Source organism: Aptenodytes patagonicus, chromosome 13, assembly GCF_965638725.1.
Source record: "Aptenodytes patagonicus chromosome 13, bAptPat1.pri.cur, whole genome shotgun sequence".
Lineage (NCBI taxonomy): Eukaryota > Metazoa > Chordata > Aves > Sphenisciformes > Spheniscidae > Aptenodytes > Aptenodytes patagonicus.
Window position 1 is genome coordinate 7953085 of NC_134961.1, and position 18081 is coordinate 7971165.

At 41.6% G+C, this 18081-nt stretch overlaps 1 protein-coding gene across 2 annotated transcripts; it reads right to left on the reverse strand.

The window, feature by feature from the left end:
• Positions 1-1648: 1648 nt before the first annotated feature.
• On the reverse strand, positions 1649-17398 carry ARPC1A (actin related protein 2/3 complex subunit 1A). 2 transcript variants are annotated; one of them, XM_076350688.1, is made up of 10 exons: positions 17295-17398; positions 13918-13999; positions 13218-13322; positions 10713-10935; positions 8896-9003; positions 5345-5557; positions 4122-4197; positions 3734-3927; positions 2925-3015; positions 1649-2031 (listed from the first exon to the last, which is right to left on the reverse strand). In XM_076350688.1, exons 2-10 carry the CDS (start codon positions 13979-13981, stop codon positions 1993-1995), a joined length of 1113 nt encoding a protein of 370 aa, XP_076206803.1. In that variant the 5' UTR covers positions 13982-13999; positions 17295-17398; the 3' UTR covers positions 1649-1992. The 2 variants fall into 2 exon arrangements, with proteins under 2 accessions (XP_076206803.1, XP_076206802.1); XM_076350687.1 differs by having other exon boundaries at positions 13918-14022.
• Between the last annotated feature and the right edge of the window lie 683 nt (positions 17399-18081).

Below are 18081 nucleotides of genomic sequence, written 5' to 3' on the forward strand. Positions count from 1 at the left end.
TTGTTGGCGTTTTGGAGCAAATGGGCTCATTTTACCATCTCCAGCTCTTTCACGCAGAAAAAGAACAAGGCATAAAAATTTAGAGATCCATTTTCTCCACCCTCTCATTAGATTATTTTTTCCATCCTTTTCTATTGTTTGGACCATATATTTTAGAATCCATTTTTTAAATGCTTTTTGGAAATAAACCACTTCCAAAAAGTGACTTCAGAAACAAAGTCATTCCTGTCTGCGAGATATCAGCATCTAATAGTACGTACGGAGATGGACAAAGCCAAACCCATCCTCCTCGGTCCACCCGCCAAGGCTGGCAGGGTGACTTTGATCCAGAAGACACTTAACTCCATTAGCATTGTATGATAGCTGATAAACCCAACCCCACCGCAAGTCATCGTACACATCAGGTCACTGGACTGCAAGATGAGTAGAGGTTAAGCAGCCACTATTTTATGTTTAGAAGGGAGAGGAAATTGCAAAGCCACGCTTGACTGCCAGGGGAGGAAGGTGGGAGACGCAAGAAAACCAGAAGGAACTGGAAAAACAGTCAATTCTCTGCACGCAACCAACATTGCACCTGAAAATGATCCAGCTCTGTGATGGACACAGTTCGCTCGCAGCAGCACAACAGCAGCTGTCAGCTTCGTGAGCTTACCTTCCACCCTCCCTTTTCAATCACTCGGAGCTGAGAAACCAGCAGTGTACAAAGCAACTCTGGTTCCAGAGGAAGTGGTAAATTTAGTCACTGGGTTTTTTTAAGACACTTCTGCATTTTCAACAGAAATGACAAAGTCTTAAACCTTGTAAAGCAATGCTGTGAGCCAGATAATCCCCTCCAGAGCACAGCCTGTCTCAAGCCTCAAGGCAGCCATACAGTTAAGAGTAACTAGACCGTGTGAATAAAACAAGTTACGTGCAAATGCCTCCGTGAGCTACCGAGGCTCAGAACTGAACTTCAAAAGATACAGTCACCGGAGACAAAGGATCTGCCTGCACAGAAGCCAGACCATGCCGATACCTCTGATAAGTGTGCCTCATTTCTCCACCAGTCATTATAAACACAGAATTTTACAGGCCGAGCACTCGGCTCTAACACGACATGCAGGCCTGCGTAGCTTCATGGACTTAAAAAGTGATTTGCTTTTAATTTGTCCCCCTAAGGTCTGGCTCAGCAGATTTTTGCCTCACTTTCCACAGGCAGCCTTCCACCCCGTATCCTAGGCACTGCACTGTGAGAAGTCTTTGTACAAATCCTAAAAGGTAACTACAAATAATTCCTGTCATTCGCCTTTGGAAAACTACGACCCGCTAAACGGACAATAAAAGAGACATTCAGGTTAATTTGCTATTATTACTGGATTAAGTGCTAGGCAGACAGAATTAAGAGTAGTAGGACAAAATTGTTCATCCTCCAAAATCATCACCTCAAGAGACTACTCCCCTGAAAGAAGCCCAGCTGAATCTTCACGTCCAGATCATCAGAACTCCAGGTCTTCATCTGTCAACTTTAAGAAACTTTCAGTTAAGATGAACTTTTCCTGGTTTAAGGCCATAAAATATCAGTGCAGGGTTTTCCCGCTCGCTCTCTCTCAGAGTTAATTCCCTTAACTTCCCTTTTTTAATCACTGCTAATGAGCATCAAAACAAAGAATCAGTTTTTCTTTTTTTTATTATTATTATTTCTAGCAGACAATTTACATAAAATTCCCCTTTTAAGTTAGTGATTCATAACTTCCTGCAATAAACTACTTAAGGAGCAGCTTTGGTAAAGAATGGAATGAAACAACCAACCAAAAAAAAATAAAAAAGAACAATCACAGCTGATTTTGAAACCAACACAATTCACCAAATTTAGATTCAAAAGAAAATCTGCCAAGCTGTATTTTCTCAGTGTTTCCAAATATTCCACCTTCCTCCTCCCTTTTCGGGTTTGTGCAGATGTGGGAGCTGCATTCTGTCAAGCAGTTTGTCCTGCTAGATCACGGAAATCCATCTTTACATGATTCGTAGACCTTGAATAGAGGACTCTAAGGTCTTGAAAGAGAGGAAAATCTTAATCACAATCTGCTACGGTATCCTGTGTTAAACAGTTCAGTGTAAATGCTGATGCTAAGAAAAACAAGTAAAAACCCTGACTACTTGAGATTAGACACCATATTCAAGAGCCAGAGAACCCTATAGTCGTTCATCTCAAACTCATGCATATGTAGACCAACGATTCCACCCCCTTCCCCTGAAAGGGGATTAAAGCAGCTTATCTATCACCTCAGTTTCTTAGTCGGCTCCTGTCCCCGCCAGAGCTTTCTGGCATTATAGAGTACAGACAAACTACTCTTTTCCTAAAAGGCAGCACAGAGCTCTCAGCAGCCTGGGGAGGCCAGCAGGGACCTCTGTTGGCCAGTCCTCAGCAAAGCAAGCACTTGTATTATTAAATCCTTGTAGGGTTTTCAATACAGCGCTTACTGTATTTTCTAACTGTTTGAGGTAACTTCTTACTCCTTTGATAAGTTAGTTATGAGAGGGCAGGACCGTGGTCTGCAGAAAGACAGTGAGCGGAGTCCAAAGGGACGAGAGCAAGAAGAGGCAGCGGGCCATGTCGTACCAATGATCGTTCCCAGCCTGATTGTGGCTGAGGTAGAGGTTGGAGAAGGAAAGAACTAGTGGGATTCCTACAGGGACATTAAGCAATTCCGTTAAAAAACTAAGTCTGGATCAGCACCATCTGCTAAACAAAGTATATCTGCATTTATGCCAAATCTTGGATCTGTCTTCCTTATGGAGTTCACTAATGGTCTTGAATATTCCAGTCTGGATTTCCTAACTGCTAATAAAACCTGTGTTAGGGCTGAGCCCCAGAAGTTGATTCTAGAGATCAAAAAAACCCACCACCGCACCCAGTTCACATAAACATGGTAGTAAAAGCGTACCTTGAAATCCCAGATGGTCATTGCTCCATCAATGCCGGTGGTGCAGAATTTACGACAATCTCGTTTGTCTATCTCATAAATAGACACTTGGCTGAAAACAGAGTGATAGCTGTAACACAGACACCCATTCCAGAGAGCCAAAAAGCTGGGAAATTTGGGTTGAATTCAACTCCTACTCTCTCAAAGGGAGACATGAGTATAGCAGAGCTTATGCTAGATTTTTGGTACGATGCTTCAGAAAAATAAGCAAAGAAAAAGGATGCTGAAAGCTCTTTTATCGCTTGGTGACTGTAGCCTAAACATTTTCCTTGAATAAAGACGAATTGTTTCAGAAATGTCAGCATCCTCTGGGCTCACAAACTTTTCTAAATGCAAGGATATTTTACTCGATTAACCTAGGTCAATCCTTTTGATGAATAAATACACGTGGAAGTAGCATCTGAAATAGGAAGCTGGCATGTGAATTCCTGTTTCAGGTGAATTTTGCTGACCAATTTTGCACGGTGCTACCAACCTCTTGTGAACTATCTACATATTTGATAAGATAAACTGTGTTCAAGTTACAGAACGCATTAAACATGAGCAAACAGCAGTAGCACACATGCCATGTTAATGATTAACTTTACCAGCTTCCACACAAGTCTCAGAAATAGAGAGCTGTTAGTGAAAGACTGAAATGAAAATGGGATACCAGCTAAACTCATCTGGTATAGCAAATTTGAGCTCTCATAGATTTGCAGTACATCCTGGGAAACCAAAGTGACGTGGAGAGCATTCCTTCCCCTCGTGTTGGCGGCCAAGACACTCACGTTATACTGTTTTGGTGCAGTGTCTCCAGGGTAGTGTTACGATCTTCTGTAGTGGCTCTTTTATCCATGTTTCGGAAGCGTTCCATAGCGGAAATGTTGCGCTGGATGCTCTGTTTTGGAATGTCTAGTTTGGAAACGAAGGTCAGCAAGCCACGGTCATCACAGTTAAAGAGCATGGGGCAGCAGTCATGGCCCTGCAACCAAACATCATGAAAGCATGTCAGGAAACACAACCAACATAATCGCCATTTCATTTTTCTGCTGCTGTTAATTGCTGAAATGCAAAGGCTATGGAAGAGCTTGCTTATTACTAACTTCATAACGTATGGTGTTTCTCCCTCTCCAAAACACTACAACACTCTACAAGGAGAAAATAATAGACACTTACAGCTGCCACCACACTGTTCTCAGAGACAAACGACACACTCAGGAGTGGGAGGAACTCTGTTTTCAGCTGCGAAACCCTGAACACAAGAACATTTGTTAGAGGACTTCATTGAAACCTCTCATCTTTGGCTCCAACAAAAAATAGAGACCGTTCCCACACAAGGATTATTGGAAAAGAAGTCAGCGCAGCTCAGCTGTCCTGAGGTGACACCAGAAGGTTGTAATTAAATGTGTCTAATAAATAAATGTAATCTAATGAAAGTGTCCTGGAAGATCTATAACAAACATAAAGTATTCCAGGCGAAAGGCTGAAGTTATTAGTATTGTGTGTAAACAGTGGCAAGAGTTTAAAAAGAATACCCCCGAAAAAGGTTCAAATTGATGAAGCTATTAATTTCATTTGCATATTAAAAAAACTTGACGTTTTAGTGCTTGATATCATCTTTTCAGGAGGAAAAAGCCTGTATGTTAATTTAAGTCAACTTTTGTGATTTTGTAACAAGTGAGAAAAGAATTCCAGAACAGTTTATACTTAATGACATCCCCAGCCAGGTACTTATACAGCTGTAGCCATCAGAACCGTAATACAAATCGAAGCACAGCAACGCCTGGATGATCCACCAGAGATCTCTGCTATCAAAACGTGTGGGGAATCTCTTCCTTCTTGGTTGGAAAGCCATGGACACTGACAAGTTATTCAGACCAAGATGAGGAGCAGAAGAAGGAATTGTTAATAAAATATTTTGTTGGATTGGAAGGTGTAAGTTGAAACCTTGCAGCAGCAGTGTCTTAAGGACAGTGGTTGGAATTAACATTTCATGAAATAAACCACTTATTTTCCAGAGCCTGGCTGGGGATAGGGTCCTAGTAGTTATGGAATGAGCATGTTTCTGGATTCTGTTGAATCCATTTACAAGGAAATATTGTTTCCCCAATCATTAAAGTGAACATTTTTTTTTTTAAAATGCCTTTTTTTCTCCAAAAAGTAAATTGACTATACCCTCACTGAAGAATTCCTATAAGAAATTTAAATTATATAATCTAAAATTCTAAGAATCTACCTTATTTATATAGGCCTCAAAGAGACTCCTGGAACCTACAGTAAAATTGTCAAAACGGGAATCAGAACAGCAGTCACAGCTCTCGTTGTTGCAAGCACAATATGCCACATACTGCTTCCTTCTATGTCAAACAGCTAATAACCAACAGAAAGAGCATACTTACATCATATTTTTTGAGGCATCAGCAACTGACACAGTACTGTCATGACTGACCCAGGCTAGGCGGTTACCGCTGGCAGAAAAACTGACACTATGCACCCATCCACCACTTCCAGCACCCCCAAATTCTGACATCAGCTGCCCAAAAGGCATTTTGGAGCCCCATGGTGTACTGGCTGGTTTTTCATCCACTTCCTTAATGTAAGCAGAAAACACCCTGCAAATAAAAGATTTCAGCATGAACAAAGACAGAAAAAAATCTCCTGGGAGCTTCGTATACATTTCACATTGGAAGCAAACAGATGCATTCCAATTCTACCAAAATAAAACACTACAGTATCTTTAAACAACAAGCCACTAGTGGCTGGGAAGCTTCAGTACACAGAGAGAAAGCAATAGTACAAAGGGTGTAATGCATATAGATTTCTCACAAATGCCGTTCTTGTGTATCTCTCCTTTTTTCCCAGAAGATGTCACAAAAACATACATTGTCATTGCATTTCCCACTGTGCCAGGATTTCCCTTTCATCCTCTTGCGGTGCTAATAACTCCCAGAGTCAATTCTTCAGTTAGAGAAAAACCACGAATTGCACTGCGTAATTAGAAGCTAATACAAACACCTACAAAATTACCCACTTTTTAAGAACATTCACTTTTTAGCAGGATTTCAAAGAAAGAAAACTGATGTTCAAATGCCAGCAAAGGGGCTCTGAGCCACCTTATTCTGGCTCATTGCTGAAAGAATGCCTTGAAAACCTGAAATACCACAATGTTTTTATAGTTTTTTTCCCAGATATGTTTAAATAGAAAGCCTCCCCCTTTCATCAAATTCCTTCTGCATGATTCAGACATGCCACAATATGGTGTTCTTGACTGTTACCATGGAAGTTACTGGGACGTCACAAACATAGGATTAGAGTCCACTGAACAGGAGGAGCAAGGGAGCTACGCCATACTACTATGAGAGAAACATTTCAGTATAAACAAAAAACTGTGATCAAATATTCATGGTTGCAGTCAAACACAAAAAGGAATTCTTTTATAGTGAGTTTAAGGAAATGTTGCTCCCCCCTTCCTGTTTTTTAAATCTTTTACATGTGTGGGTTATGCACTTCAAAAGGTACCTATATTCAGCTTATTCGAATAAAGCTGATCATTTGGAACAAGAAGGGTTTAACTGCAGCTATATTAGGTACAGATTTTCAAAGAATTAAGTATGAATTTATATTCGGCTCTATCAGTTTAAAAATAATCTAATGATAATCCCTCAACAAACTTAATTTTATAGAGACATTTAAAAGGACGATTCTCTTAATGTATGGAAATAGGACAAGATGTTTAAAGCAACAGCCTTTGACACAAGGCAGAAAAATAATTCCTAAGTAGTGAAAGACCTTGAAGATAACTGTTAGTTTAAAAAAAAAAAAAAAAAAAGTCTTTTCCCTTACTAAAGTCTCCCTCTCTTTTAAAACCAAAATCATCTCAGCTTGAAGGCCCCAGCCTTCAAAGAACATTGGGAAAGGACTTTCATTCCCACAACAACTTTGTTCCAGCAAGAATATAAAATTCACACCTATGCGGTGCTGTTAGCTATATATATATATTTCTAAAGAGGAAAGAATGTAAGAGGAGCTCATCTAGGCCAGCCACCAAAAAAACTCTGCTGAATACCTATCAACTTGGAGCCTCTTCTGCCCTCCATTCTTTTTCCAAAATGTCTCCCACTTAGCTCCTTATTAGTTGGCGGTGGCTCTGGCAGATCCATTTCATAATTTTCTTCAGAACCACCTATCAGAACAGATGCATACTTCAGGCCCAGATATCTTTATTATCTTTAATATGTAACTGAACATTCCCTAGAACTGGAATTCTAGAGATGCGTATTCATCATTTACCAAAGACAATATTCTTTCATGGTTTTGGGGAAGAAATAGAAACATAAACCCAGTACCAATCTCCACTACTTTTCCTTTCTTTAATGTTTCTATATGGAGATTTCTATGATAAGAGCAGCAAAATTATTAAATGATTCATCCTAAAGTACAATGTTAAGGAAGAGCAGAAAGTTTCCCAAATGTTTTAAACCAAGATCTGTTTTTTTCAAAATATACCCCATTTTGAGAGAAATAAGATGCAGGACAGAATGAGTTCTCTGATGGGAAACAAAAGACTAAGCAAGTATTCTAGAGAGTGCTCCTAGGAAATTGACTGAACCACACCTTGACTTTCTTCCAAAAAAAAAAAAAAAAAAAAATCCCACTGAACAGAAAATGATGCGAATCTAACTTCTCAACCAAAACAGGAAAGAGGAGATAATCAGGGATGCAATGTACATAACAAGCACCAAACAAAGCTGGAGACAAAAGAGCTCAAGTCCAAAGTAACAGAGATAGATCTCTCTCTCTCTCAGCTGACCTAATGTCAAAGTCCCAAGATGCTCTATGAACACACATGAAAAAATTTCCACATGTGAAAAGCAGCTGCTTCTGGAAGATGAATGAGTACGTTTCCCATCACATTTTTTGTGAAAGAAAGTGAACATGTATAGTTTATCTAATTAAAAATGGAGATAAGGCAGCTTCCATTTAATGTCTCTCCTTACATAAAAAGCTATCAAAGTATAGAATTTAGATGCATGGGCTTCATTCTGAAATAAGGAATGTAATAGTCAGTCCCGCCTTCCCCTCCCACTCCTTCTTAGTCATTTTTAGTACACACTTTAAAGCTTAAAAATTGCCCTATTACATAAAGAATTCAAGAAAAGAAGCTTTCATTATTATTCAAGGTACAAGTGATTAAGTAAAACATGAATTAAAGTCAACCACTCTGCAGACAGTTCCCCATGCAGACTTCATTGCAGTGACCCCAATCACTCAGCGCCGAGCTACCTGCAGGACCTACCCCTCGTGGTGTAATTTCACAATCAGTTTGAAAGACTACGCCACCCATCTCACATGCCAATCTGGTTTTACCAGCCTTTTTTTTAATGCTCTTCAAAAATGTGTTTGGTTGCGTTGCGTTTCAGGCGGATCAATTCCTCGACCCTGCTCACCACAGGGCCGCAAGAACGTTAAGGCTAGCACCGGCAAAGGGGAGAGAACAAGTGACTCAGGGAAGAAAAAGATGAGATACCACCTTTGGAAGTGCCAAGTTACTCTGAATTTTGGAACTGCACCATTAGGATATTGTTTTTTAAACTCTAACTAGCAGTGTTGGTGTTCTACAAGATAGCACCCGCTAGTCTAATTTCAGCCCAACAACTAGATCTCAGCACTCAGTGCACGCATAGTAAGTACTACTTCTGTGCACTGCTAGTAAAGAAACCCACCAGTTCATTAAATTCAGGCGCGTCCCTCAACAGATAAATGTTAGTAGTCCAAAGTCTGCATGCAGTAGCACCAAAGCCAAAGTCTCTGGATGTTTTATTTTGGTAACAACAGTATACAATGAGCCATCTTCTATTCTGAGCGCAAATGCATGATCAACATGCTGACGCTACTGACTAACTTGAACCAGTAATCCAAATTGATTTACAGATGCTTTATTTTCTCTCACCTGCACTTGAAGTCACAGGATCCAGCAGCCAGCAAAACATTGTTGGGGTGCCAGTCCAGGCTAAGGACAGTGGAACGAATGGGCTTTTTAATGTGTTTGCTCACCCACCTAAATGAAAAGAGAGATAACATTTATATGAAAATATTTTACCAAACTCCCCCAAACCCATGAAATACTCCTCAAAAAGATCACCCCTTGCCAATGACTAAACACATCAGTTTTGCAATAAAACCCACATTCTGCCCAAATCTTTCATATTGCCTTGTACAGTCTGTGAACTTTATATGGTTATCTTAATTAAAATTTTAAAGATTATAAACACATTCACGTTAAATATATATCTCTTCACCTGAATCCTATTCCCCTTCTAACTCATTTTTATAATGCATCGGACTGAAACCCTTAATGTGAATTTTGCACAGTGACTGCGTGGTCCCTTACATCCTATGAACAAGAGCTCAGCTTGGATGGCGATACTGAGCTAAGAAGCACTATTTTCTTAGATCACTATGTACACTTCTTCTCCAGCTCCCTCCAATGAGTTTTACAGTCATCTCTCTTACCTATTGACTTTTCTACTGTTTAATAATACAATAACTATAAAAAGCAAGAAGTAAATGGGTGAACTGCCGATGATATGACTAGTGTATACATCCCAATTATTTGAAGTACAGTGAAAAGTGGTCCTGATGTTGAATGCATCAATATTAGCCTAAATATGTCTCCACAGATTTGGCTTGTTTGAACTATTTACAAAATAGTAATGAAATCTGCTATTCACTTGATGGCCTTTGGGATGATGGTGCTGCTTCTTTGAATTTACTGCCATCAGGCACAAGCAGTTTTAAGGATCGCATGAAATTATTTGTCTTCAACATATGGGGTTTTGATTCTTCTGCAGACAAGCGAGGCAGAGAAAATGTAAGAACTGAGTATGTTGGAAAGCATAAAAGTCCAAAACAATCTTTAAAATGTATTTTGCAGATGGTATCATTGTTTACCATCTCCGCATGGAAGACTGCACACAGAACGGCGGGCACAGACACCTGTGTTTTTATGCATGTTTATGCAACCCAAAGTAATAGCTACTCAACATACTGATTTCACCTACAGATATGGTAAATGTGGCTCCAACACGTACAGCTACAAATGTAGATCCGTTAAAGATCAGAAGCACTAAGTTTAGATGCCAAAGAGAAACAAATGTTAATGGTAGAAATATTTGTGATAGTCCTGTCTGAAATCTATAAACTGTGACAAGAATATATGACAGAATACAGAACAGGTAGATGACAAGCTTGAACATCTTCTAATAGACCACTCTGGAGATAAGTGACAGACTTGAATTCTTTAACGACAAGAAATGGCCCAAAATAATCCATATGGAAGAAAGACTCAAGTCAAGGTTTCTTCATTCATTCTGGAAGGAGGTGCGGGAAGGAAACATTTCTCGTTTTTTCAACCATACAGTTGTGGTAAAGAAATTTTTACTCCGCAGAAATTCTTGCACTTTTGGAAAAGCAACATATGTTTATGGCAGTCAGCGGGAACACATCCACGCCAACATGTATAACCTGAAAATATGCCAAGTCAAAGGCCTTTAGATGCTACACCAGAGTAAGGAAGTAAAAGAGGGAACCTTTTCCCTAAGACCTAAGAAGTCCATGAAAGAACTGATGAGGCCCATCCCTCTACATTTCCTGAAGCTTTTAGGAATTAGTAAAATAGTAACCTAGTTACTACCATTGAACTCCAGGCTTTAGCTTTCCTGTGCAGACCTTAAAGGTATAAATGGAAATTAAACTCAAACAGCTCACCAGTCATTTTCAGATTCAAAGTAGCACACAGATATAAGTCGAGCTCCACTTCCCACAGCAAATTTGTTCTCCAAGGGAGACCATTTCACAAAGGTGGCTGCACGATTAATTCTCAGGATCACAAGGGTTGGTTTCCACACGCCATCCTTCTGACTCCAGACATAGGCGTTACGGTCTGCACCGCAAGTTACAATGCGATCGCTTTTGGGAGCCCAGTCAATACCTGCAATTTAGAGTTCACATTAATAAACTTTTCCCTTTATATTGTTTACTTTACAGTAAGCCAAAACAGAGACTAACTCACAGCCTTCTACTACAGAGACAGTTATGAATGTTATGTTAGTATTCCCCTTCTTCACTTATTCTCCAGGAGCCATTTTAAACTGTTAGGGATATCTGTTTCTCCCTCTAGCTTTCATCAAAATTGCAGATCCCAAATTTCCAGATTCCACAGAGAATTTGCCGGCTAAGGAAGCCCGCTCTGACGGCTGGCCAACAGGTGGAGCTCTGCAGACTGGCTAAGGCCTGTCCCCCGACACCCTTCAAACCACTCACTTCTGCAAGAGACCCGTTTCAACAGCTGAAACCCAGCAATTCGAAAACTATGCACAAACCTCTAACATAGTTGTCTGCTTGCTGCCAGACCGCAGTCATAATCTACAAGTTTAGATACCAGGGGTTTTTTTTTGGTTGGAAGTTATCAATCTTTATGTACTGATACAATCCTTACATTTTTTCCATGCCTATTTAAGCTGTGCCATGAGAAAGAAACGTTTGCCAAGCAAAAATAACAAATTCAAAGAATAAAATGAAGCCTTTGATAAGCCTGCCATTGCTTCTTTCCCCTCCTATGCAATGAAGGATGTTCTCAGCTGGAAAGTTTTACGGCAACATTATTTTTCATCTTTTCTTTAGCATCCTTCCTTGAGATGCAGAGTGCAATCCTTAACTCTCCTGCCACAAAATTATATTTCAGTGGTTTTTCATAACTGTGTTGTGTATTCAAAACATTCCTTAAGCACACAAACTGAAAAAAGGATAAAAGTTATGGAAAGAATTTGTACTAATTTTACCATATTATTCATATATGGTGTACTTCAAAATAGACTTATGCTTACAAAGTTCAATTTTGAAGGTTGGTAGCCTGAAACCACAGTTACACGAGTCAGTCTAGCACTGCCTTTGAAAGAGGGACCATCCTGCCTCTCTTTACTTCTCTTTCCCACCACGTCCCTTGCACCAGCACCAGTGTTCTTCTGACCCATGGCAAGTTCAGCTTTTTAGCTTAGCAGAAAACTAAGCCAGCAAAAAGAGCGAAGAATGCTCATCCTCTAAGCGAACAGAAGCAGCTCACCACAAATCTCTCAATCAAGAGACAGAAGGCAAGACAAGGGGACCTTGTCCCTTGTAACCAGAAGCTGGAGTGGCAGTAGTTGAATCACTCCTGTCAGAGGCAACAAGCGGTTTGATCAGTCTATCTCCTGTGTCTAACCACAGCTTAAGTCTACTCTTTACGACAACCACAGCATTTAGTATTCCAAAGGTATACGCTATGCAGGAAAGCAGGGAGAGCTCTTTTCCCAAGTCATGAATATTTGGCCTCTAACACTAACAGGTACAAATAAAATACAGAGAAATGTCTTTGGGGAACAGCATGTCCTTTGTAAATTCAGCCCAAGTAACTCTTCACAAAAGAGCATGTACAGTTGTACTCTTTGACAGCAAGAATCAGATAAATTGAATAAAGTTCCTGCAAAATGCTGTTGGGCAGATACTTCTGACCATTAGTGAGTTGAGAACAGAATAAAGGATATTGCTGTTTCAGGCAAGTGCTTGTATTAATTACTTCCATTTCCTTAGAGGATAAAGCCCTTACAAAAATATCACCATGAAAAAAACCAGTAATATAAGAGACTACTGCAGGACAATCACATTTTAAAAATAACACCTTGTGACTCATCATGGCAGCTCTTCTTACATTTTCATTGTGGAGCTACAGATACTCTGGGCCTGCAGTAAAATGCGCTCACCGATGGTCTGTTGTAAATCCAGGACTGACCACTTCAAGTGTTTATACAGTCCCTAAAAAAGGATATTTATTGCTGTCGGAAACCACAAACCAATGCAACAGTTGTATACTTGATGAAGTTTTAATACTAGCACTTGAAAGGGAGCAGCATGTATCACCAGGAGAGTTTGACATACAACCAGATTACTTCAGAAGACTGAAAATTTATTCTCATTATGGATGAAAAATAAGCAATAGATAAGAAAGAAAGGCTCAGTTACTCTACCAAAATGTCTGGAAATGAAATAGGGCTTTTCCTGCTAACATTCATCGCATGCAGTCCAGAAAAACGCTGCAAAGCTCTCTGTAAGTGGGAATGCCAACCTATAAAAAGATCTATTTACTCAACGCTTGCAGATTTCCTGTTCAGATTCTCGACTGAGGAAAACAGGGGGCGGATAAACTTAATGTCTGGCACAGCACAATCTTTCTCTTACCTGTAATGTGTCCATTGTGTTCCTTTAGCTCATGAGCCTTTACCCACTGGTTCCCGCTCTTCTTGTAGATGTGGACTTCATGATTATTAGGGCTAATGGCAATCTCTTGAAGAAGAAATAAAACAATCCAATAGTACAGAAAGCTTTTTAATCACAAATGCTTTACTTGGAAAGACTTTCCAATCTAAAGCCTGTATTCTCAAATTTCAGAGCATTACATGGGTTTTGTAAATAAAGGGCCAACATCCCTGGATAATCTCAAATAATTATGGTCATACATGGTCACGAGTATACTGCACAGAAAGACAATATATTTTGAACATGACAATCCACACTCCAGTAGAAAACTAGGCTATTAAAAGAAAGGGCTGGTTTGGGGTACGGAAATAGAGGGTCAATGAGGGTAAAGGCCAGGTCATTCTCACGAGGTGCAGACCAAGAGGCAAAGCTTTCTGGAACACTAGTAAGACTAGATCTGCTCATATGCCAGAGTTCCAGTAATGGGTTTAGAAAAGTTCAGATTTAGGAGACGTGTGCTTTTTGGAAGCACATCATAAGTGGAACATTTAACATGCAGCACTATGTATTTGACCACACCTTCCCTAAACTTGATCCAGAACATTACAAGGTCACAAACTGACAGCAAAGAGAAAATAGCAATTGAAAAAAAATTAAAAATTAAAACTAACGTATTACTTACGAGTACGGTCTCTGTTCCATGCATGGCAGGTGATTGGCTCTAGTAAAAACTGATGTAGAGACATTCCGAGTTAAAGATATTCCTATGTTGTAAAAATTGAAAAAGCTGAAAGGTGTAAAATTGAAAACAAAACACTTCAAAATTAGATAATTATTAAAACAAAATCAGCCTTCAACATTTACCAAGGTTGTTTCAGTCCAGTGTTACAATCGACTTACAGAAAATCACAACTTACTCAGTAAATACGTTAAGGCCACTAAAGAGTTGCCTTTGCTATACGCCCTGATATCTTCAGTAGGCCAATGAATTTTAACTGTCCTGCTTACTATACCTAATTGCAATTGACCCCAAAGCCATATACGCTTGCTTCTTAGCGTATCCTCACAGACAAGAGAGCAGGTTCTTAGGAAATCTAACAAACCTAGTAATTTTACTATGGAAATAGAATACTTGGAAAAAAAAAAAATCTAGGGACATAGCTCAGTGAATTGATTCAAAATCCTGACATGTATCAAGGCTCACACGCAGCACTTCAATTAAATCTTTTTCTTCTTCTTTTTCAGGAGGTTAAATTGGTGTGTCCGGAACATTGATACGTAACTGTAATCTGCTGATGTATTATTTGATAAAGCCATTTATATGTATCCTAGGGAAAAATTATTAAGATTAGTAATTAACTAATTACTAATTTCTTCAAATTAATTCTAGCACTAAACTGTTTTATAGTTAGGCTTTAGTGTTTGAATCTCATGGGGGCAAAAAGAACAAGCTGAATCATTCTAGTTTGTAAGTATTTTAATTTGTTTAAAAAAAGCTAGATACCTAGCTTTTTCTTTAACTTATGACTGCTACAAGAGACAGTGCTGAACATCTGCAAGTGGAGCAGCACCGACCCGCAAATACAAAGTTGTTTAAAATATTGTATCGTAATCTATGTCCTGTATCAACCAAGGGCAGCATAAATGGGTGGAAGATAACATCGTAAAAACTCAAGGTCACCTGTAATAATTAAAATGTGCATAGCTCAGTACACACAACTTGGATTTGTCAATTCCTTCCATACATTCCACTCATTTTCATAGCAATTTATCCTTGGCTGATGGATCAAAGTCTTTTTACCCCTACATATACATCTAAAAAGCAATATCTCTGTGATGTCATTCCAAGACATCCACACCCATTATAGCCTGAAATTACAACATACCCAAGTATGGCCATGTTAGCAGAGGGTGGAGACTTCAGGACAAGGTAGGAATTTGGAAGCAAACAGGAAATGAATGGCAGTCCAACAGAAACCCAGGAGTGAATGAAAGATGAGTACGTTCTTACGGAGCTTAGCAATTACTATCACGCTACTAGTTTAACAAACATGCTGAAAGTGCTGAATCTTGGAGCAGAGATGATACAGTACTTCGCCAATGCAAATAACTGGAGAGACTTTTTCTTTTCTTTTTTCCTTTTTCTGTTTTTTTTTTTTTAAGAAATCAAGCACTACTATTTTAAAGAAATACAACTTACGGTTACATTTCAAATGCACTTCAAATATAACTTCTAACTATATGAGCTTTAAGTCCAGCTCATAATTTTAAGCAGCATGATTTTCATGGTTCTTCTAATAATCATATTCTACCAATCAAATGAAGCTATTAAATATACGCAGTCCTAAGCAAAATAATTCATTACTTTTTATTAATGTGAAAACGTTGACATAATCCCAGTTACCTTTGACCTTGGACAGCCACAATTTGAGATTCCACGTGTTAATATAAGCAAAACACGACTGCAAATTGCTTTTTCCACAGTCTTGCTTTAGTACATGCCAACATTCAGTAGCAGTACATTTCCATATACAGGAAAAGTTGTAGAGCTGTTCTACCGACAAGGAATGCTCAGCCTTTTCTACTCTTTCCGAAATAAAATGTAAAAATATCCAATCTCTCCTCCCCAAGGAATGTGGCTATTTTGAAACACTTTCTAATACAACCCTGGTATTTCCTCCACAGATTGGCACTACACATGAACGATACGGTCCCAGCCTAACTTCTAGTTCAGAGGTTTTTACTAACCTACACGCTGTTCCCAAAGACAGCCTAGACAAGCGATATGATCCATTCCTTCCCACTGAGTTTCTTGACCACTGTAACTTGTAGCAAGAGACTGTTTTCCATTTTGGTTTGGTAACAAACAACAGTGATGATAATCTCAAAAAGCACTACTACTTCTGTCATCTGATAGTTGCAGTGCTATTTTCTTTGGGAAGATAAATCATAATGAAGTCTTCCAGTTACATTTATTCCTTACCAATACATAGACAAAATCAGACTCACATTTCACAAGAGAAAATGCAACTGCCTCTATGATTCTTGATGTAATTCATATGTAGTAAACCCCTCCATGCCTTACTGTCAGCGAACCTCAGAACCTCACACAGGGAAGATACTGTTATAACTTTGTTAGCCAAGTGCTTAATGTAGCTATCCCTTACCTTTTTTTCAAATGTAAAGTCACTGTCCTTGAGTTTCAATAAAATTTCAAAGGAAAGAAAAAAAAGGAAATCTTGCACCTTTGTACAGCAGGAGTTCTTTCAGTATGTAGACTGAAAAGACCAAGGTTGGGAAGTACAGGACTCAGCCGTTGTAATCTCTCAATGGGGTGAGAAATATGTGAGGTAAGGCCATCCCTGGACAAGCAACTAGCAAGGATGCAGACTCAAAAGTGAAGATAGCATGTGTGTGTGTGAGAGAGAGAAAGAGAAGGGGATCTTTTTAATCCTTGCCTATTTTCAGAGCACCTACATCACTTTCAAACATCTGGAAGAGAAGTGCCTATAATTAAGGACTGCCTCCTACTACTGTCATTCCCTTCCAAGTCACTCAGCGCAGCTTTCCCAAGAGGGTGACTCCTCACAGGCAAGCCTACTGACACAGGACACCATTAGCATTATAAAGCCGACCGGTTTGGGACGGATTGTGGGCTGCGGCCCTGCCCCGCGCTGATAATACAGGTGCACAGCGCTGCTGCGGAGGCCGCGGTGGGTCAGGGGCAGGAGGCGAGGCAGGAGCTGCCCCGCCGAGGCCTGCCCGGCTGCCCCCTCCCCGGTCCCATCCATCCCCCCCCCCCCCCCGCCGCCCCGTCCCTTCGGGGCGAAGAGGTCCCCATCGCCTCACCCTCAGAAGGGTGCCCCCAGCCCCCCCGCGCAGCGGTAGGGCCGGGCACGGCCCCCCAGCCCCGGGCAGGCCGGGGCTGAGGTGACTCCCCCCCGCCATCCTCTCAGCACCGGCGGGCCTGCAGGCTCCCCCCGCCTCCCATCCCTCTCGGGGCGGGGGCAGGCCGGCCCAGCGGCGCCGCGGACAGCCGCCCCCGGCGCGGGGACTCACCTGAGGCGGCGGGAGCGGAGCGGGACTCGCGGACTCTGGTCAGTCAACGCGACTCCGCTCCGGGCGGCGGGAGAGGGAGCGGCCGGCGGCGGAGGCCGAGGGGGGGGGGGGGGGCCGGCACTGACAAGGGAGCCAGGAAACGCGCTTTGCGCCTGCGCGCCGCCCGCCGGCCGCCCCGCGGGCTGCGCCTGCGCCGCCGCCGCGCTGCAGGGGCGGGGGAAGCCGGGGCGCGCCGGGGAGCCGCTCTGCGCCTGCGCGGCGGGAGGGCCCGGGGTGGGGGGGGCGCGCGCCGTGCCCGCGCCTCACACAAAGGCGGCGGTCGGGCGGGGGAGGAGGGAGCGGGCGGGGGCGCGCTGTGGGGAGCGCGCACGCGCGGTGGGGTGTTCGGCCCCCCCCCCCCTCCTCCCTCCCTCACAGAGGGGTGGGCGAGGATAAGCGTGCCGGGGGCTGGGAGGGAAAGCGCTAAATTCTCCCAGGGAAGGGAGCTTTTGTCGTCTCTGGTGGTTTGTAGCCTTGTGAGGTGAAGGAGGCCACGGTTGCCCCTGTTGGAAGGGGCACGAGCTACGTGTCTGCAGGTCCCCTGGGTTTGGGGAGGCCCAAAGTGCTGCTGGAGGGGCTGGTTTGTGTGAGGCCTCCTGAGGCGGGGGGGTCGGTGGGGTTGCGGGTGGCAGTGCCAGGGAAGAGCCACAGGCTTGGGAAGGAGGTTGTGAGGAGCTGAAGGGAGATCATTTCGGCTTATTCAGCATAGGCTGACCTAGAGAGTTGGAGAGCTACCATGCGAGCAGTC